This window comes from Halichoeres trimaculatus, unplaced genomic scaffold, assembly GCF_033239565.1.
Source record: "Halichoeres trimaculatus isolate MK-OKI-2021-1 unplaced genomic scaffold, fHalTri1.1 fHalTri1_scaffold_22, whole genome shotgun sequence".
In the NCBI taxonomy this organism is placed as follows: domain Eukaryota; kingdom Metazoa; phylum Chordata; class Actinopteri; order Labriformes; family Labridae; genus Halichoeres; species Halichoeres trimaculatus.
In genome coordinates this window covers 21527849-21550727 of record NW_027437200.1, presented here as the reverse complement: position 1 = coordinate 21550727, position 22879 = coordinate 21527849, and the positions used below count along the sequence as shown (strand labels likewise).

At 38.2% G+C, this 22879-nt stretch overlaps 1 protein-coding gene across 7 annotated transcripts in view; it reads left to right on the top strand.

The window, feature by feature from the left end:
- Positions 1-22879, top strand: part of mark2b (MAP/microtubule affinity-regulating kinase 2b) — a 70626-nt gene that overhangs the window by 19302 nt on the left and 28445 nt on the right. For 4 of the 7 annotated variants that reach the window (XM_074662056.1, XM_074662055.1, XM_074662054.1 and 1 more), the window contains exons 2-14: positions 4820-4984; positions 6096-6149; positions 10252-10300; positions 10521-10586; positions 10970-11040; positions 14035-14091; positions 16055-16291; positions 17753-17872; positions 19410-19512; positions 21217-21329; positions 21558-21632; positions 21823-21880; positions 22100-22251. In XM_074662056.1, coding sequence (XP_074518157.1) covers positions 4820-4984; positions 6096-6149; positions 10252-10300; positions 10521-10586; positions 10970-11040; positions 14035-14091; positions 16055-16291; positions 17753-17872; positions 19410-19512; positions 21217-21329; positions 21558-21632; positions 21823-21880; positions 22100-22251 — 1320 coding nt within the window. The remainder of the gene's footprint in view (positions 1-4819; positions 4985-6095; positions 6150-10251; positions 10301-10520; positions 10587-10969; positions 11041-14034; positions 14092-16054; positions 16292-17752; positions 17873-19409; positions 19513-21216; positions 21330-21557; positions 21633-21822; positions 21881-22099; positions 22252-22879) is intronic. The other 3 variants (XM_074662057.1, XM_074662052.1, XM_074662053.1) reach the window with 2 other exon arrangements.

Sequence of the window (22879 nt, the reverse complement as noted above, 5' to 3'; positions counted from 1 at the left end):
TCTATGAAACAAGATCAGTCTGAGAATCAGTGTCTGAGTTTGGGAAATGGGGGAGGAACTGCTAAATTTAAACCTGTTCATGATAACCCAAATGTAAATTACCTAGTATTGTTAATTAAAGGGGAGGTGCCTTCTTGTATTTAAGAATATATCATGCCAAGGCTGGATGTCCATTCCAAACATGAAGATTTTCAAACCTCTACATATTCATAATCTTCTGGATCTTTCTGTAAACTGCTCAATATGCTCTGTCAGAGAGGCACATGAAGATAGCGGCCAAAATGAGGCATTTCAGGCAGAAGCTTTTTCTTTGGAAGGGTCTTTTTGTAGCTGTAAGTTTAGTTCCTCTCAGTAAGGCACACATTTTGTGGTGTCTCTTTTAAATACAACCAAGATAGGTCCCCGAATTACCAACCTATACCGTCCCACTTTTTGGTATCCCTTTGTTGAGGTTCAAGACATACTGAAGGTGGAGCAAGAAATACTGTAGTCGGTTGACTGGTCGAGAGTATCGTCACTTCCTGTGCTTGTAACAGCTTTATTGTGCTTTGTAAGAGCCACATGCCAAACAGAAAGAAGACGAATTGCTGGTTGTGGTCTAAGGATGTCTCAAATCAGTGTCGGCCCTGATATGGCTAAGTTTGGGGTTCGGGTAGCACTGGATTTCATTACATGATCAGGAGTGATCCAGTTTTCAAGTTTTCAGCACTGTCACACTTTAATCGGCCCAATTGAACCGATTAATCGGCCCAACCGATTAATTATTCGGCCCAACCGATTAATCGGCCCAACCGAACTGATTAATGGGCCCAACCGATTAATTACTCGGACCAACCGATTAATCGTCCCAACCGATTAATCGGTCGGGCTCTAGTTAATAATGGTCAGGAATTTACCTGGAGTTTCTCATTCACACCCAAGGAAAACTAAAAATTTAAAAATTAATTTGACCACTTTTTAAATTTTACTAAATTTAAGTGTATTTTAAAACTCAAAATCTGTTGTGGTTTGCTGATATTTGCATACCTTTTTTTGTCATTTCTATTTTATCTGTCAGTCACCATTAAAATACATCAAAATATACAGGGAAGACATTGACCGATAGCACTACGTAAAGCAAAAAGAGGTCATCTTAGGAGACAAAAAACTTGATATTTTTTAGGATCTCATTGTTTCAACCAGGCTGACTGTCTTCCTCTGTCATGTGACCCAAAAGATAACCAAACACCTCTCCCCTTTCAGCGAGGCTTCAAGGCCCTTCTGTCAACAGAGTCCAAAGTACCTGACGATTGATTTCCCCCCAAATCTCCAGCTTTTATTCTGGCTTAATTTGGCCGTTCTGCTTTATGCAGGTCTGCACTGTCAGCATGAGGATGTGGTGGAGGTGGTGGTGGTGGTGGGGGTTGGTTGGGGTGCAGACATTAGATCATACCATCTGGAGCATGAAACAAACACAGTGAAGTAGTTATAGTAATCCCTGTTTCCTGTAGCCTAAAAACTGCTGCTGTGGGAAGAATGGCCTGATAGAAAATGTGGTTTGTGGGTAATTTCTTTTTGACATAGAGCAAGCCTGTAGTTTGAGAAATAATTAGGAGATAAAAATGACGACGGCAGCAACAGAGTGTGAATTTCCCTCCGCTGTTTTCCTCATTGGTGTCAGATCTTCGAGAGGTGTGTGTGTGTGATTTATGCAGCTGCATACACTCGCTTACATGTCTTTGTGGCCCTCACCAGTGTGTATTCTTGTATCAGTGCATGGCCTCTGTGTGTGTGTGTGTGTGTGTTTGCGTCTCGTCACCCTGGAGCCAGTCGTCCTCTCCTCTGACCCTGATCCCTGTCACCTGTCCGCTCAGATCACACGCTCGCACACACACTCACACAATTGCTGTGACCCTTTCCTGGAGTTGAAACCCAATCGCTGCTGCCAACCGTGCAAACCCGCCAGCACAGTAATGTTTTGTTTTCCTGTTGTGGGTGTGTACGACTCCAAAGACCTACTTTCTGCTATAAGATGAGTCCAAGCAACTGCTTTCCAAAACCACCAGGTGAAACTTTTGAGGAGTGAGCAAAACAAATACTTTTTTCCCAACTTACAGATGCTTTCTTGGAAATTTGACGGCATTATGAGTTTCCTGAATAAGTCACTTATTCAAAACTCTGGAGCACTGAGAACAGGAAACACCATCTTTAACCCAGGGCTGGGCGGAAGTTGTTGATATACTACACTCTGGAGGACCCGCCACAGAGCAGGATTTGTGGTTTTCAGAGTAACGTCAGGGTTAACTCTGGTGATTTCACTTATTAAAGATATGAATGAAAGTCATTCTCTCCTGATTTCATTCCTCAAAGATGTGAGATATAAAACTGTGCTTATTGCTCTGAACTGTTTTCAAATTCCCCTTTTTTTGTTTTCATGCTGCCCTGTTTGATATCAGCACAACAAACCACATGAAAACATCAGAGCAGCATGTCAGTTTCAGGGAACAAAAAGCTTTTTGTTTCACTAATGATGGAACAACTAAAAGTCTTCATTTGAGCACTCACTCCCTACATTTGTCTTTCTCTGTCAGTTCTTTCTTTTTTAAATGCAGCTGTGTTAATTATGGCCTCAATTATGTGTTTTGTTTTGTTTTTTTTATTCATTTTTTTACTTTTATAATTTGTTTGAGAATGAAAAATATGAGAATAAAAAAAATATGGCAATCAGCTGAAAGCAGACTCTGTGATTGGTCATGTGTTGCCCACAGAAACTCTTGTGTTTCCTTTAATGAAATTATGCTTTGTTGTCTTATGGATGCTAGAGAATGCTACTTGTCTACATAAAGTTATGCTAACATTAGCTAGCGTTAATTGAAGCACAACAAGGGACAGATGCTGATTTATGACATGCTGTTTTCCTTCCATTGATATGTATCTCTCTCTCTCTCTCTCTCTCTCTCTCTCTCTCTCTCTCTCTCTCTCTATATATATATATATATATATATATATATATATATATATATATATATATAATAAAAATAAAAAAGAATATATTTATGTTTTTTTTTATATATTTCATCTTTATATATATAAAGTAAAAAATTATATATATATTTTTTTTATTTTCTTTTTATATATGTAAAGAAAAATTATATGTATATATATATATATATATATAAATAGATAAAATATATTAAAAAAAAATTTTATATATAAATATATATATATATATATATATAAATTTTCTTTTCCTTTTTTTTTCAGGGATGGGCTTGTACCAGTATCGGGACCTGATATCAGGCCGATACCAGTCTTATTTTAGGGTGTCAGTATTTGTGAAAGCTGTTGGTACCAGCAGTTGATACTCAAGCAAAATAAATCTTACATTAAGTAAGTTCGCCATGTCAATAGTTGGAGCTACATCGCTGTGGTTTGAACCAGGGAGAGTTAACAGTTAAACTGTTTTATTTTGTGCTTCAGTTTATTTAAAGAATTGCTTAAACTCTGGTAGTTGATGGTTTTATTTTAAACTTTTGTTCATTTATTAAAAACATATGGTAATCTCAGGAAGGGGTCTTAGTGATTTTGGACTTGATGTCAGAGTGACCGTGCTGTCTTTGTTCAAAAGGATGTGTCCCTGTTACGGATGAGTTACTTTCAAATTTGAAGTGACACGATACCAATACCTGGTACCTGGCAGTTGGTATCGGTACATAGCGGTACCAGTTTTCAGTACTTTTGTGTGTGTTTATGTGGTCATAAATATTAGTTTGTTTGATCATAGATTTTCAGACTTAACATATTTATTTCTTATATTCTTCTTCTTATGTAAACTTGCAATGCTGTGTTCATGTCCCGCATGGAAAATCAACTACTCTTCTACTCCCTCGTAGTCACAATGATGCGTTCAGGTACCTAAACATGGTACCTTTTGATTCACACAAAACAGTACTCGGTACTTCAGACAGAATTCAGTTGGTACCTATAAAAGTACCTAGTTCCTATCCACCTCTAGTCACTGTTAATTAAAATATCATGTGTAAAAAGTACTAGTGGTATCAGAGAGTACTCCAGGGACTACTCGAGGTTAGGGATGGATACCTTTCACATTTGAAACAATAAGCTACCCATGCCCAGTACCTGACAATCGGTACCGGTACTCAATAGTACCAATTTTTGGTAATTTCTTGTGTTTATGTGGTGAAAACACATTTATTCTTCAATAACATGAACTTGCAATGCTGTGTCCATGTCCAGCATGGAAAATCACCTACTCTTCCTCTCCCTCACAGTGACAAGGATGCATTTAGGTACCTAAACATGGGACCTTTTGATTTTACCTGAATAGGTACCTGGTACTTTTGACAGAATTCGGTCGGTACCTATAAAAGAACCTAATTCTGTACCCATCCCTACTTGAGGGAGTACTCGTACTGGTATCAGTCTTAAAAAAGTTGTCCCTAATATGTAAATGTATAGTGCACATAAACATTTTAAATCAACATTAATTTGTAAAACATGTCTAACGTAATGATGTCTGTCACTTTGTTGTGAAGATTTTGAGTTTGAACCAGATTTTTCTGATTCATCGTGTTCAGTCTGACCTCAGTGCTTGATGAATGAGCCTGTTGTCTCTTCAAAGACAGTCATGTTGATTAGGTATCTACTGTTTTACTGATTTTTGTTTCTCGTTATCACCTGGACGGTTGAGTGGCACTCAAGACTCCTGAAGACAAACGTGCATCTCACTAAATAATCCTGAACGCTAAAGGAACAGAAACTATCGGTGTCTGTCACTGTTTTCCCTGACGTCATGTTCTCCTGTTGCCTCTCTCCGCAGGAGTCCAAGTCATCTCGCTCCAGCATGCCCCGATGTCGGAACTCTGTAGCTACGACCACATCAGACGACCAACCACACATTGGTAACTATCGGTTGCTAAAAACCATCGGCAAAGGCAACTTTGCCAAGGTCAAACTGGCACGACACGTCCTCACTGGAAAAGAGGTAAGCGCGTACGCACACACGCATTAATCTCAAACCTTTTCCTCTGCCTTGTGGTTCATCTTCGAGCCTGAAAACTTTAAACTCAGAAGTTTCAGACTTTTTTGAAACCATCCCCCTAGTGTTGTCAAAACAACATACAGAAAGAAACAAGTTTTTCCTTTTAGTCAAACTACAAATGATAGAGCTGTAAGTGTCGTCTGATGTCTAAACATTAATCCGAGTTGATGAGAGTAGGGGAGGGTTCATGCTGTGTCACAGTGGGTCTGGTCTGATCCTGGGCTTCCACGGCTTTGGAGACGCTACATCTGCTCCAGCAGATTAAAATCACCGTCGTCAGCTTCAACAGAAGCCTAAATATCTCTGGTTCACTGTGAATTCAGATGTGACGTAATGTAGCGGACTGTCCCTTTAAGGAAAAACCTGCCCCTGCAGTTTGTCTGAGGACCAGTAAACTCTCCCTCTGTGTGTGTGTGTGTGTGTGTGTGTGTGTGTGTGAGAGCTGGAGAAGGGTGGGCGGGCTCTGTCAATGTGTGACAGCTCTGTGCCTGACACCCTGATAACACTCCATGTGACTTGCTGGTGCACACACACACACACACACACACACACACACGCACAGCTCATATACACAAAGAAAACAAGGGAGAGTCAGAGGGCATGGAAGAGTCAGACAAGCACAACCAGAAAGAGGAGTGGAGGAAAGGAAGGAGTTAGTTCACAGTGAAAGACGTGAACGGGAGTGAAAAGTTAACCTTCCTCTTTCATGTCCTCGTCAAGAGACAACTCTTTGTCTTCTTTCTTCTTCCATCTGTCTGATTATCTATTTTTATTATTCCGTTAGTTCTCCATCTTTCTTGTTCCACCGCTGTGTGTACGTCCTTAACTTTACACTGACCCATTATGCAACCGTCCCGTGCTGCAGCTGTGGGTTTATCACTTTATGCCACGAGATTCAGACGTTCACTTGTATGTGCAGTGTCTCAGAAAAGAAAGTGTGTGTGTGTGTGTGTGTGTGTGTGCATGTTTGTGCTGTGGTTATAGACTGAGGCTGATTGTGTGCAAAGACGTGCAACAACAAAATAAAGTCAAATTGTTTTCGTTTTGCTTTCAGGTGGCCGTAAAGATCATTGATAAGACACAGCTCAATTCCTCCAGTTTGCAGAAGGTTGGTCCTCGTTATCTGTCTCTGTCTGTCTGTCTCTTCTTATTACACGTATCTAAGTATATTCTTATTATATTACATATCGTTACCCTATCAAAATAACGGCCTAAGTCATTTTTTGATGATGACGAGTTTTTGGCTTTAATAATTTCTTGATAATGCTGGCCATCTCTGGTGTAAACACTTAAGTTTTTAGCTAAAAGCATCATGCTCTTTATGCCCTATAGGAAAATGGCCTATGTCAAGAGGCCATTTAATTTCTAGCCAAAGTCTAGATTTTGGATCATTTAGGATAAAATGTGTGACTTGGGTAATTAATCAAGCTTTCGTGATGGCGGCTGCTTCAAGAAGAAATCGAAACTTAAGTGCAGAAGAAGCTGTAAACATGATTCTTGGATCAGTTTCTACTGGTGAGTGATTAGGTTCACTATCGTAAAGGCTAGGGTATAATTTTGTGTTGTAATTTAGTCTAAATTTTACAAGTTATAGTTGGGGATCCACAATTTATCAGTATCAATATCGGCATTGGCCATTGTGTAAAAAGTGGGCTGATATTTACTCATTAGCTGCCGGCCTTTTCAGAGCATCTTGAACAATCTTTCAAGACCCAAATGATACTGTTTTCTATAACTATGTAAACACCAAAACTACCTGAGAAGAGTGGACAAGGAAAATAAGTTTGAAAATAAAGGGAGATTTTGAAAATTTAAGTTCACTACAGATTTACTACTTCTAGCTAGCCACCTATTCCTGGCTAGCCCACTTATTTCTGTAACCAAACAAGAAATGGTGTCTGGTGTTAGCTCCATTAGCCATGTCTGTGAATAGCATGATGCTACTCTGCCTTCTGGTATTCCCTCTGTTGCTGGGTTAGCACAGCTAGCTCGTCCATCTTATTGGAGATAGATCTTACGTTCCCAATAGCGATGGATGGAAGGACAGGTCCATGTCGTCACTTCTTAGCTCACACCTGAGAACCAGCACGTCGTCCTCACCTCCTTCTCCTCACCTTGTGGGAAACATCAGGCCTAGCACCAGTTAGCATTGACATGCGACAGGCTGCTAACAGCTGAGTTCACATGTAAACAATGCAGCCATGGTTACATGTAGGATCTCCAGACAAACACAGGAGAAAAAGTAGTGAAAATATCCAGCAAATGAACCATAGAAAGTGATGAAAAAGAGACAAAAAAGGGACTGCCTCCTGACTAATTTTAACTCAGGGTAATTTCAGTTTTGAGTTTGCACGATAGAAGAAAAGGGGAGTTTGAGCCAGATTTAAAGTTGCCTAAGTCACTTTATTCTTTAATGTTACATGATTGACACATAATGCCTTTATGGTTGAAATTATTAATAAAAATCATATGCTCTGTAAAGTAAAGTCAATTTTTTGTGTTATCCCCAAAACTTGAAGAAATGACTTTGGCCATTTTTTAAAAATAGGGTGACGATATGTTTCCTTTCAAAAGAGAGTTTTCATGAGTCTCTTCTCTTTCTGTCTGTCTCACTTCTTCGTCTCTCCGAGTCTCTCTTCCTCCCTCCCGTTCTGTCTCTTTTTTCGCCGTCTATCTGAAGTGGTCTAGTTTTCAGTGAGTTTTAATTACAGGAAACAAGCTGCAATTACTTCTTTTGATGGTGGCAGGGTGGGGTCTGTCCACTCACACGCACCCTAACCATGTACGCTCGCTCACTCAACACACACACACGCTTAAAACACACGTACCGGCAGACGTACGCTTCCACTTCTGTGAGAAACGCAGGAACACGGAGCGTATGGCGAGGAAATGTTAACACTTAGCAAAGATACAACCGAGCCAACACATCAATCCAGTTTGAAATGCTTACACACACACACACACACACACACGCCCTGATGGTGAGTGTCAAGAAACTTCTCAATGCAAAGTCATGTACACAAGAGTCAGAATGGTCTGGGCTCTCCCAGCGACCAGAATCTGAAATACTTTATTGATCCACGAGGGGAAAGTGCTTTTTTGTTACAAATACTCCCGTTCCAAAAAGTGTTAAACATATAGAAAGTAAAAAATGTAAGATACACGATTTGAATGGGAGTACAAAATATAAGCACAAGTGTCACAATAGAAATTGAATATAAGCACAAAAGACAGTATGTACATCTAACCAAGAATATATGATATTAAAAAGGGATGCACCAGCTGCCAAAAATGACCGGAAACGGAATTTTCAGTTTTCAGCCGATGGACTTTCATCACTGAAAAAAACACTGCAACAACAGTATGTTGTGATGAAACATGCTAAACCTGCAGTCAGCACACTCTTGCCTGAATTATATTGATAACATGTCTGCAGTGTGGATGTATATAAATGTAGTAAGACCCTTGGAAAGCAATTTTCAAAGTGTGTGATGTGTGCCCGAGAAATGATCCAGATCTGAAAAGGACTCGTCTCACTGAACCAGATTAGAGGCACACCTCTCTTATAGATCTGGTCTATTATTTATCTTATTTATATAGTAGGATGGTCACGTCTTCACAAACCTCTTCCTGTATCTGTGTTTGCCAGAGTTTTGCCTTTACGTGTAGGCGGTACTCTGTGATTCTTTGATATTTCTGATTTTTTGTGAGTTTTCGTTTGCTTTTTTAACACCAGACCATGTGAAATAGTTGTATGATGATGAGGAGTACTACAGACTTAATCAGGAACATATTTTCATAAAGAATGCACATCATGAATGAGTCAGATTTTAGGTTTTTTTATTCAGGGGATCTGATATTTTAACTTTTTCCCAACCTGGCTTATAAACAAAGACTAAAAAGAAGGACTCAAATATTTTTTTTTGTGATCAAATTTTTATTTGCTTTATATTTCTGCCTCTCGGCATTATACATACAAATATATTTATGCACAATACAAAAATAGAATCCAAGTTGTAAAAAACTTACAAATGTAAATAAAAAGTGCAGTAGGTAAAGATACAGACATTGTAATCATAACCGGAATACAGATTAAAGGTATAATCATCTACAATAACTGTCGAGGTGGTACAAATGTATAAACTACCGAGAAAACATATAAGGAAAATATTAAAGTGTATAAATAAGGTAAATTAAATTAAGTAAATCTCACAAATAATACAAAATAAATTAAATAAATTAAAATAAAAACCAACGTAAAACCCAGACCAAAACCCACCCATTCCCCAGATCCAGATCCATAAAGTTCAAGGACTCAAATATTAAAAAACAAACTAAAAATAGGGTTTAGGGCAGAAATTAGGGCAGACCGATATCAGATTTTTTTGGTGGGAGTCCGTTTATTCGTGTTTTTGGTCAAGTAAAATATGGCTCCGTCTGAGTGCAGAGGAAACCTGCAGAGGAGCAGGGAGGGGGTGTTTGGTGCGAGCGCTCTGGGCTTCTGCTGCACAAAAACACTGCTGTAGGGGTAATTTCTGCCCTAAACCTTGTGATAGGACCCAACTTGTTCCATCCCGGAGGATCACTTTAATGCCGAGTTCATCCGTCCATCCAAAGTGGATCTGATGAAGAAATGGGCCTTAAGGATTATTTGACCATATCTACAGATTTCCCATGTAGAAAAATGACTTCCTTACTCATCCTCCCAGACTTAGCATTTAGCCAACTACTGGCTCTTCTTGAATCCTTGTGCACCACGATAAGGGATAGATCGATTATTGGTCGGTGCCAGTTTTTGGCATTTTGAGTCAAATCAGCATCCGCATTTTTTTTTTAAATCCAGCGGCCAATCAGAAATCAGTTATAACTGGCTTATTTTGGCTCTGATGCGGATGCGCCTCTCTGCCTGCAGCTATCACTCTGTGAGCCATTTTTTGGAAAACTTGATTTACTGTAGAAAAGTTTGTATCATTCAAAATTTTGATCACAATATTTTCACCTTTACTGCGAATGAATATCAACTCCAAATACGGGTTATTGGCCTCCTTGACCACCCATAGCTGGTATCAGTATTGGCCTTGAAAAACCATAGCGGTCTATCTCTAACCATTATGCCTTTTTTGTTCTCATCAAGTAATTTGCCACATTTTCGAGGCAGGAAGTAAGTATGAATGAATACCTACTGACTATGACCTGTGTTTCTTTGGCAGCTCTTCCGGGAGGTGAGAATCATGAAGATGTTGAACCATCCCAACATAGGTGAGTCACACCAAAGTGTTAGATTAGACGTCACCCAGAGGGAACTAGATTTAATAACCACCCCTGGGTCCTGTGTTCAAGCCTAATCACGGTCATATTTTACTTCCTCGTTGCTTTTACTTCCACTCTTGCTGCACTTTCTTTTTATGCCTGAAATCTTACTTTCCTGACCCCTTTTTGTCCCACAATCCTTCACTGTCTTCTCTTTCCTTCCCTCCAGTCAAGCTCTTTGAGGTGATTGAGACAGAGAAGACTTTGTACCTGGTAATGGAGTACGCGAGTGGAGGTAAGTGCGTGTCTCTGTGAAATCACCCCCCCTGAGGCTTGCACTCTGTTGGAAAGAATCAGGTAGTTTTCAAAGAAAGAAAGAAGCTTAGTTGGCTTAAGCATTTTTCGAGGTCATTCGGTCTAATGTTGTTCACAGATGTGCTTTCTTCACTACTTGTTTTATTTTTTAATAGTTAAGAGTTGTTGTTGACTGAACATATCTTCCTAAAATCTTCAGAAACCACAAATGTAGGGTACAGGTTTTTACTAAGTTTAAAATCTGAATGTTTTTGGAGTTTAGATGCAGTCTGTCTAATTATCCCTTTCACCAAATTGCTCACTTTAAGGAAACAAAAGTCCAACAAAAACACTGAATCTGTTTTCCTTCCTCTGCTGTTCCAGGAGAGGTCTTTGATTACTTGGTGGCCCATGGAAGGATGAAGGAGAAAGAAGCCCGTGCCAAATTCAGACAGGTTAGTCTGAGCGCAGATACGAGTACTTTTGTTGAGCTGTTTCAGACTTTGAGTGTGGTCTGTGTGCAGCCTATTTCTTTTTCTAATTCATTGTTAAAAGACACGGTTTGACATGCTTTGTTTGAAACTTTAACCTTGTCCTTAAAGGGGCTGTGAGGAGTTTCTGAGTGATCTTGAAAAAGTCTCCCTTCTAGATATACGTTCCCAATCGTAATCCACAATTTAAAATAAGATCAACACCACCAATATAGGTTATTTGGTAATGGAGATCTGTCTTTTTCTTGCTGGTGCTAGCTAGCACTGGATATGGTTGGCTACTGAACTACTTTAGTCGTAGATCTTGGTGTTTTCTTTGAGCAGGACATTAGGGGTGTAATGATCCATCGATATACATCGATACATCGATTGGTTAAGCAATGATCCAATCACATCGATGGAAAGTCTAAACATCGATCATCATCGTGGTCTTTGAAGTACGCCCTTATTTTGAAATCCCGACCAGACACGCATGTCCGTTCCGCGAGTCGTTCTGAAGTTTTCTCTCAAGCCTCACGCACTCAGCGTATGAGACACACATTTGAACTTTTCCACTCTCTGACACGCCACGCCTGATATTTCTCCTGCTGTAAAATGTGCTGTTTATCGCCCACCGAGTCACACCGCTGTAGGCGAACGTGTAGCAAGACGCTGTTAGCATCACAGAGCTAAAAGGGAGCCAGACATATCGGCCAATCATAAAATAGCTCTCCTGTATCCGGGTAAGATACGGTCGACCTGACTTTAGAGGATGCAGGCTGCACAGACGACAGGAGTGCATCATCACACGATGCAGTGAGTTATCTCATAATTTGATTTTGTAGCCACTGATTCATGAAATTTCATAAAGTTAAAAAGTAAAACGGCGAGAGCTTAGTGTCATTCCTCCTCCACATCGACTATTACACAGTGAAACAAAGTCTGATCACACTGACATACAAACTGTGGTTATCAGGCATCACAGTGAAAAAAAAAAACTATCAATGTTAAGTTAGTTAAGTTGATATTTCTAATTTTGAACAATAGAAATGTTTGGGTTTAATTAAAATCAAAGCTTCAAATTTTTGTTTTGATAGAAAATGGTCAAATGTTGGAGGTCAATAATAAAGTTTATGTAATCAGTAATTTTTAATTATAGTGTTGCATCATTACTTGATATTATAATCAAATATTACAGTATAACAGTAAGACTCGTAAGGTAATTGTGGGGGCAAAAAAGCACCTTACCTGAATTTAACCAGCTTAAATGTGAAAACATAATTAGATCAAACAGATGGCTATAATCCTCTACAAACTGTCATACCCAAAGGTCAGCACATCATTCCACATTTCAGTAATAAAACTATCAAATTTTTTTTGTATTTCTTTCTTGCCTCAGGTGAAATGTTGCTGATTGTGTTCAGTGAGGACATTATATCGTCTTAAATCGATCGAAGGCCCCTGAATCGTATCGTATCGTATCGTACCGTGACAGACTTTGTGATATCGGCAAATATCGTATCGTTGTCCAAAGAATCGATATCGTATCGTATCGTCATGAAACTGGTGATTTACACCCCTACAGGGCATGCACTTTGATAAACACATCCTGGCCTTGACCCATATTTGCTTTATCTAAGAAACATCTCAAACTGAGTCCTATTTTACATTATTGGGAATGGAAATGATAATTCATGCCTTTGTATCACCACAGCTGGATTACTGTAACTCACATTTTCTACGTCTCAACAAAACATCTCTTGATCAACTCCAACTTGTTCAGAACGCAGCTGCTAGGCTTCTAACTAAAACTTCTTAACAGTCTCATATTACCCCAGTCCTGACATCCCTACACAGGCTGCCATTAAGCTACAGAATTCAGTTTAAGGTGCTGGTTTTAACTTGAGCCGCGTTTCCACCAAGCAGACTGGTTCGATTCGTCTTTTGTGGCGTTTCCACTGACTAATCCAGGGACAGATCCCCAAATAACCGAGACGAGCCGTCCCACTTTTTGGCACCCTTCCGTATGGGTGCCAGACTGAACCGATCCGCTCTCAGAAGGTGGAGCTACAACACAGCAGATTGGTCGAAAGAATCGTCACTTTCCGTGCAATAGAGGCTGCATTTCTCCTGGTGGCACACAGACTTCTCTGAAACAAAGTGTGATTGTTGTTTGTATCAAAGAGCAACATGCCAATCACAGAGAGGACGAAATGCTGCATGTCTTCCATCGTTGCTCTTTGTTACTGTGTCTCGGTTCTTCTTGGTTGGATCAATTTGCGGGGTACACTGTGTGGCGCTGCTATAGTATCACACTAAACCAGACTGCTTGAAAGAAACGGGACATATGACAACCCCTTGTTAGCCTACAGATACATGTAAGCATTGGGCGCCCGATAGCACTACATATAGCTGATGTACGGTACAAACTTATATTTGCTTGTTGTCATGTTTTAAACAACAGCGCTACCTAGCATTGCTGATAAATACCTTACCTCATCACGTTGTATTCATAGATTGTATAAAATATAGACGTAGCCTTCGCAACATCACCCGTCTGTTCCTGATACCATGAAATGAAGCCTATCTGTGGACGCAGCCATGTTTGATATGAGCTTCCTTATAAACAGCTACAGGGCGCCCGACAGTCACGTGACCTGAGCTGTGCCTCTGATTGGACAATCAAACAATCCTGATAACTTTTAAACCATCGAGTTAGAAAACAATCACTCACCGTACAGTGTGTGCTGATAGTGAAATCAACGTTTGAGACCCAAGCTGTAAATATGTTTTTAATGCTGTTAAAGTTGGCAGTCCAATAAAACAGATCCTCCTCACAGTATCTTTAAGTAAAATGTATCCAAACATGTAATAAACATGAAGTAAAACTGTTAGTAATTCTACCCTGTGAATTTATGCTTCTCTTTTTGCTTCATCTTTCTTGTTTTTGTCTCTCTTTTCCCGTCACTCCCTCTTCAGATTGTGTCAGCAGTGCAGTATTGCCACCAAAAGTGTATAGTACACAGAGACCTCAAGGTGAGATCGCTCTTTCTGCTTTACCCACTCTTCGTCTACATTAATCTACACAGGATTCATCTTTTTCACATGAAATCTCACACACACAGGAACACAGAATCCAGAGGTTTAATACAGCATTAACACAAACTTGGTACACCTTCACAGTCTAATGCAAAACAACTTCTCTGTAGCTTTTTGGGTCCTTACTCGTTTCTTTTATTGTCACCAGGAGTTTTCTCAACCCAACACCAGCTTCTCACAAACAGGTCGAAAGCTTTGGGGTCATTTTGGTTCATGGTATTGTACAGAGTTGTAAATCCTCTTAATGTGCGAGCAGCAGACCTGTGGATAAGACATTACGATGATTACCATAGAGGCGCTTTTCATCTCAGAGTTGTTTTTCCAGCTTATGTTTGCTTTTGGCTTTTGGATAAGTATTTTAAATGCCTGAATCAAGGTCAAAGACATTTTCAATATTAATCACTCTGGACTGTAACATCAAATCACATATTTAACTCTAGCAAGTTGCACACAGCAAAAGAAAATATGGATGATTTGGAAATAAAAAGTGCTCTATTTCATTTTTTGGTAGATTTAGAGCTGTAAAACATGTTGAATGGATTAAAAAATGACTCTCATTACACTTGTTTGTGTATTCAGTGATGAAAGTTGCTATTTTGCTGGGAAGTGAAGTTAATGATGTATGCTAACCGCTAACATAACAAAATATGCATCACATCTGTCAATAAAGCTTGAAATGTTTTGACATTTTTAATTTTTTTTTTTAATTTTTAATTTTTTTAAACCTTTTTTAAATCAAATTTAATTTAAATTAAATTGTAAAAAAAAATCAAAATGTTTTGAATTTCTTGAATTTTGCCAATTTTTTTAATTCCATTTTTGCAAAATTTTTCTTTTTTTGCAAATTCAGACAATTTTGCAAATTTTTTAAAATTTCATAATTTGGGGAACTTTTTAATTTTTTTTCACGTTTTAGATACCTTTTTTTAATTTTGCCAAATTTGGCAAAATTTCATAAATTTTTGCAAATTTTGCAAATTTAAGAAATGTGTGATATTACACATTTATTTTGTTTTTTTTTTATATCCGCACATTTATTAACAATAAAAAACACAAGAAATCACATGTACAATTTATAAACACAAAGAACTTCTGGTTTCGATGATTTTTTACGAGTTTTACTATGTTTACAATTTTTCATTTTTTCGTCTTTGTTTTGAAGATAAAGTAGATTTTGTGGCTCCTGAATGACTTTAATCCAGGTGAGCTGAGGCTTAACGGCTCTTATGAAAGTAAAGGTTGCAGACCCCTGGGCTAGCTGCTGTTAGCAAATTAGCTTCAAACAAATAAAAACGCTTACATTTTAAAGCCTTTGTACGACTTGCTACATAGTGTTGTTCTAGATCATAAATGATATTTGAGCGAGATATTTTTAGTCAGTGTTCATTATTTCTGAGACTAAATCCAAGAGATAGTCAGTGTTATAATTAATGCACACACACACACATAGACACGAAGGTGCACGAACGCTAATGCAAGTACACAGAAGTGGTGGAGTATTCAGTACAAGTGAAAAGGAGCGCTCACCTGTTGCTAGGCAACCCCAGCCTCCTTTCTCACAGGCTGGCTGTCGACTGTAGGCTTAGGGATACAAACACACAGGAATAAACTGAGCCGCTCACTTGGTTCCATGTGCGCTACGTGCAGGCCTCCAGCCTTTACTCTGAAAACCTCTTTTTCTTCCTCAGCAGCTTCAGAGACTGGTCAAACAACTCTACCATAATAACCAGGAAACTAACTGATAGCACGCTGGTTCAACTGTGTCACCAAATAAGAGGAAGAGAAAGCTGAAAAAGATTTTAATAGTAAAATAACCAAAGTAAGGCACAAACAGATACCCTTGAAAACTTCTGCCCGTGATTATGTTAACCGTGGTTTTCTTCCCTGTGTCCGTCTCCAGGCAGAGAACCTGCTCCTCGATGCAGACATGAACATCAAGATCGCAGATTTCGGCTTCAGTAACGAGTTCACTCTGGGGAACAAACTGGACACGTTCTGCGGCTCCCCGCCCTACGCTGCCCCAGAGCTCTTTCAGGGCAAGAAGTACGACGGGCCCGAGGTGGACGTCTGGAGCCTGGGGGTGATCCTTTATACACTGGTCAGTGGCTCGCTGCCCTTCGATGGACAGAACCTCAAGGTGAGGGGAGGACGGGAGCCTGGTGTGTGGGTGTGCTGAGCTGTATGTGGATTATAAAAGCAGATTCCTTCTTCTGTGGGTGGTTATCGTATTTGTCATGCTAATTTCTGTTCCTATGTTTTTCAAAGCACAAACTTCAGCGAGTAAATATGTAAAAAGGGAAAACTGACCTAAAAACTTTGTCCTTAAGCTGAGCTGAGTGAAGTGATGCAACAGGCATTTTAAAGCTTTCTTACCCACATGACTCATTTTGTTAGCAGATGTTAGCTTATAAGCATATTAATCATTATCAAAAAAAAATAAATAAATAAATTATAGAGGCTGCGAGGAGTTTGAAAGTGGTCTTGTAAAAGTCTCCTTTCTAGATGTCTGCCTGGTCATAATCCACACTTCAAAATAAGACCATCAGCACCAACATAGGTGATTTCAAAAATGCTACTTTGTAGCTTCCCGATCCTGTTGAGCATCACTGGATTGAAAAGAGAAGAGAGACCTGTGTTTTTCTCTGCTACAAACTATTTCTGTGATTAATTTTGTAGTGGTTGTAGAAGAAAGGTAAACAGGAGAGAAGTAGAGCACAAGCTAAAGGCTAACACAGGGCTAAGCTGTTTGTGCTAATGTTGATTCCAACCCACGGTCAGCAGTTATTCTGCAGTGGTCTGTTCAAACTTGAGAGTCTATCAATAAAATGAAGAGTGAGGTTACGTTAGCTCAGATTGGTAGGTTGTAGCTAACAAGGTGTAGCTAACATTACACTTTACAGACACGTCTCAAAGCATCGAGCTGTCAGAAGCTCTACATATGGACTGCTACTAAACTACTTTATGAACTGATAGCTTGTTGGCACGTTAGCCTACAGATATGCCGATAGCACTACATATAGCCAGCCACTGACGTACAGCACAAACTTATGTCTGCTTGTTGTCACGTTTCAAACAACAGCGCTACGTAACTGTGCTGATAAATACCTTACCTCGTTTCGTTGTACCCGGTAAAAAGTTGACTTAAACAAAGAAAATTTCAAAACAAACGCACATCTTGCTTAAAGTCACATCTTTACGACAGTGTGTGGAGACTCCAGGCCAGAAGGTGGCGCTGCAGTCCAGTTAAAACAGATTAAACCTCCTCATAGCATCTTTAAATTACGGACAGGTTTGGTTTCCTAGTTAAAGATAAAGACTCAAACAGCTGATCAGCTTTCGTTAGGGTTGAGTTCTTCCTGAATCCAGCATTTTTGACAGTGACAACAGGAAGCAGGTTTTGTGTAAGATAAGTTTTATTCATGTTAATTAATGTGTCTGTGGTAATGTTGGCTGCAAAATGATTCTATAAAATAAAAATAGTTTCCCCGAATCCAAGGCTTGAATGTTTCCTCAGAAATCAACTCTTATCTCTTTGTTCTTTTGACTCTTTGTTTGAAGAAGCATTGTTCAACACTCCTTTCTTTCTTTCTTTTCTCAGGAACTGAGAGAACGCGTGCTGCGTGGTAAATACAGGATTCCCTTCTACATGTCGACAGACTGCGAGAACCTGCTAAAAAAGTTCCTCATCCTTAACCCCTCCAAAAGAGGCAGCCTTGAGGTACGCAGCTCTGCACTGAGACATCCTCACACACACATATTTTATTCTCCTATTAAACCTCATTTATAAAGCTTTTAAACCTGATAAATGCAGATTACAGGGCTGACTACACACTGCCTAATCCTGTGATGTATTCAGTGCATACTGTCCTGCGCTGTGTTCCTCTGCTTACAGCTGTGTGTGAATTTGTGGCTGACCTGTGAATTGCTCTCTAGAGAGTTTATGAGTTAAGATACATGTGTGTTTATTAGTTTTAGTCTGAAGTTATAACTGGAAGGAAAGTGAGAATGATCTGTAACATGGAGATGAGTTACCTCTTATTTAGAGTTTGAGTTTTTCAGATCTCTTTTCAATTTTAAACTTGAATAAAAATCTCTAGTTACGGTCTTAAACCTTTACTTTCAAAGGAGCTGTTTAGCCTCAGCTCACCTGGATTAAAGTCATTCTAGAGCCACAAAATCTACTTTATCTTCACAATACAGACAAATAAATGTATTAAATACTATTCATCACTAAAATCTAGTAAATTAATATCAAAAGAAGATTTTTTTATTTATGCAATTTTACATGTAGTGGCTTAAATTATTATATATATTTTTTTTATGAATTAACAGAAATTTTAAAACATTTTAAGGTTTTAAAAAATTTGCAAAACTATTGAAATTTACACAGTTTGCAAAAAATAAAGAAATAAAAATAAAAAAAATGAAATAAAAAAATATTTTTTAAAAAAGTCAAAAATTTTTAAAAAATAAAAAATAAAATAAATAAAATTTTATAAAAAAATAGATAAAAAATAAAAATATATTGGAATTAAAAAAAAACCCAAAAGATTGCAAAAAATATTGAAATTTACACAGTTTGCAAAAACAAAGAAATAAAAATTATAAAAAGTGAAATAAAAAAATGTTTTTTTTTTAAGTTAAAACTTTGTAAAATAAAAATAATAATAATAATTATTATAAAATAAAAAATGAAAATATATTGGAATAAAAAAAAAATAGCAAAAATTACTTAACTTTGCAAAAATTTAATAGAAAATTAATATTTTTGAAAAATCCAAAATAAAGAAAAAAAAAAAAAGAAATTTCATAAATTTGCAGGGCCGCCGGTTGGAGGCCCTTGTATTTGTTAAATGCCTTAACCAGACACTGACAGTCTGGGTGTTTCATTTACACCTCCCCTCCAGTTGGTGTACACTCGCTCTGCTTCCCAGAGCAGCTGTCAGACACGGACATTCCAGTTTAGTTTGTTCCACTGTTTTTAGCCTGACTTTAATCTGCTGGAGGCTGTTTGAATTAAGTCTGTTAGCTTTAAAGCAAGCTTCGTCTGCATATTGAGCATAAAATATACCACCTTCTGCCTCCTCAACCAGCTGAAATAAAAACAGCCTGTATGGATCACAGATTCTGATTCAGCTTTTTCTCTTGTTGCCAACTTGTCTTGGAGATATATACCCTGTACTGTAAACCTCATCCTCTTCTTCCCTCTTCTTCTTTGATTTCTCATCTCCTATCTGTGCGTGGCTTGGTACCAGCAGCAGATAATGAGAGACCGTTGGATGAATGTAGGCTATGAAGAGGAGGAACTCAAACCCTACATCGAACCCCAGCCAGACTATAAGGACCCCAGGAGGACAGGTAGATCCCACAAACACAAACGACTGAATAAATAAGATTTAAATGGAGATTAGCTTACTCTGTACATAAGTTTAGGTGTGTGATTGTGACATTTGTTTGTTTCGTGGTCAGTCCCATTTGATTTCCTACACAGTAAAAGAGGCAGCTTTAGCCTCTACAGCTAACTTCCAGGTCAGCTGTCAAAGAGGCAGCCTGAAATGTAATCAGTAAGCTGTGATTGGATTACCTCAAACCGTTCTACTGAATGAAAGGAAAATTTAAAGTGATAAACCGTATTATTTTCTTAATCATAGGCCTTATTCTATATTTTCTACAAATTTTGGGGTCTAGGTGAGTCATTGGGTCAGCTATAAGCTAATAAACTTTTAACATCTGTACAATAGCAAAATTTAGTTTAGTTTTTTTTTTTTTTTTTTTTATAATTTAGACCTCAAAATTATTCAAAATTGATACGTTTCCGTGGAAGGGTTGAGGTTTTAGAGCAAACATGACACCTGCTTTTCCCTTTGATCCTCAGCATTTGTTCATTCCAAACTGTGGGTTTGTGTGAAATTTAAAAGGCCTAAGTGTTCCCTGAGATGAGTCTTCAGACATCTCTTAAAGTAGAAAGGGACTCTGTGGATCATATAGAGTTTGGTAATTCATTCACCACTTGAGAAAAACAGAGGAGAAGAGTCTGGCTCGAGATTTGGAGCCACGCTGGGCTGGAAGCACCAAACATCTTTCACAAGCATATGGTTAACTTATGTATTTACATTTAACAGAAGTGGATTAAAGCCACTAAAATTTTTCCTGAATTCTGACTTTTTTCTTGTAATTCTGAGATTGAAAAAGAATTCAGAGAAAAAAAAACAAAACAGAATTTTGACTTTAATTGACTTTTTTTTTCTCAGAAAAAAATTGTTTAAAAAATGGACATTTTTGAAAAAAAGATATTTTTTTTTCAGTGATCCTTATTCTCTTCCTTAACATTTTTTAAAAATATATAAATAAATTTTTGGTTAACTCTGACAGTTTAGTTCCTATTTCGGAGTCATACACCAAAACTTCTGATGAGAAAACAGATTTTTTTTTTTTTTGCCTGTTTTGTTGCTTCTAGTATTTTTTGTTTGGAAGTTTTATGGTTGTCCTGCCCTGTGTTTTAAGATAAAAGAAGCTGAAAATTACGTTTTATTTTATTTGCATTTTACAGAAGAGGATTAGGGCCACTGAAAAAAAAACTCAAAATTTTCTGTTATTGCAATTTTTTCTGAATTTTGACTTTTTTCTTGGAATTCTGAGGTTTAAAAAAAATGTTTGACCTTTTTTCCCTCAGAAAAAATAGTAAAAAAAAGTACATTTTTATTTATTAATTTTATTTTATTTATTTATTTAATTATTTTTCAGTGACTAATCCTTTTTCATAACCTTTTGAAAATATATTTATATTATATATATATATATATATATATATATATAAATATATATATATATATGTGTGTATATATATATATATATATATATATATATATTGTCATGCCTTGTGTTTTAAGTTAAAAGATGCTTAAACTGGTGTTTTATTGAAAAAATAACACATTTATGGTTATAATAGGCCTGAAACAGAAGACATACAGCTTATCACACACAATAAGAAGAATTTAGTCTATAGATAGTTTTTCTAAAGGTGAATCGTGCTCGTCGTTAAACCCTGCTCTGTGTCTGCAGACGTCATGTTGCAGATGGGCTTCTCTCTGGAGGAGATCCAGGACTCGCTTGTGAACCAGAAGTACAACGATGTGATGGCTGCTTATCTGCTACTGGACTATAGGAACTCTGAGGTATACAGTTTCTTTCCAACACCTACACGCCTGCACGCCGTGCCATGCCGGTTATTATTAGTGTTTCAGAGCGCTCTCACATGGAGCAGCACTGATGTGAATCCAAACAGCTCAAGTCAAAAACTGTAAATGTTAACAATCCTTTCGTTTTACTCAAACACCACCTGAAGAAAAACTGCGTCTCTGTTTGATTCACTCATACGCTGATTTTCTGTTTTTCTCTCTTAGCTGGATGAAGGCGGCATCAAACCCCGGCCAGGAAGTGATGTAAGCAACATAAATGCTCCCTCCCCGCCTCACAAGGTACAATGAGAACACATAATCTCTCTTCTGCTAATACTCCCACATATTGAGATCCTCAAACTCCCGCCAGGGAACGAAGCACACTGACTGCACTGAGCGTATTTACTGAATCACTCTGGAAATCTGCTTTGGATGTTTCAGACTTAAAGAATAGTTAATAAATGTTTTACTTATCTTTTTTTATGTGAAGGTACAACGCAGCGTGTCATCCAACCAGAAGCCTCAGAACCGCAGAGCCAATGACCAGGGTGAGATTGATGTGTGGGGTGGTGATGATGGGTTTGAAAGAAGAAGAGGGACACAGGTTGAGCCGTAGGAGCTGTAGAGTGATCACATTGTGCCAGCAGATGGCAGAGTTATTTGTTCCTGTTTCCAGTGACAGCTCCAAGACTCAGGCCTCCATCCACAGAGAGAAAAGGAGGAGAGGGAAACAACTTTCTGATGCAAACTTTATTTTTTTTCTGTAGGCTCCTCCTACTCCAAGAGGGGGGGTCAAGCAGACAACAGGTCTTCAGTGGAGGATTCTGGGAGGAAAGGTTCGTCAGGCAGCTCCACTACCAAGGTGCCAGCAAGCCCTCTGGTCTCCTCTGACCGCAAGAAGAGCGCCACCCCTTCCACTGTGAGCTCAAACACTGCCCACACGACAGTTTTAACCTTTTCATCAACAAGCTTTAATTCAACATCGTCAAAATTGAGTAAAATTGATTAAAATACTAACAGTCTCCCCTTAATGCTCACTATAAAAGTCTTTAAAGGGCCTTATGCACAGGTCACTTCTGCACTGGCGAGAAGTTGCTTGGGCATCCTGTTACTGAAAGAAACAACAGAAAGTGACAGTAGACGGTGTTATAATAGCAGAGATTAAATAAATACAATGTTTGCTGGAGTTGCCGTAAGTTTCTGTTAATGATTTACAGAGAATCCTCCAGGTGTCTAGTGCAACAAAGGCTTTAAAATGTAAAACGTGTTTTTATTTGTTTGGAGCTTTGATAGTAATTTACCAGAGCTAGCCTGAGCTAGAAGACTTACTTTCGTTTTTAAAGTTTAGAACTTCAGGTTAATCATACTTTAAAGTAAGTTTAATCATGTGTATATACCTCTTAATGTGTTTGAACTTTTTTTTAAAGCAGAAGGCAAAAATGGGGCAACAAGAGATCTCCCAAAGAGCCCTCTAAAACCTCTATTACAAGAGATTCCTATTTCTATTTCTTGTATAAAAAATCAAGTATCCTTTCAAAAATTCAGAT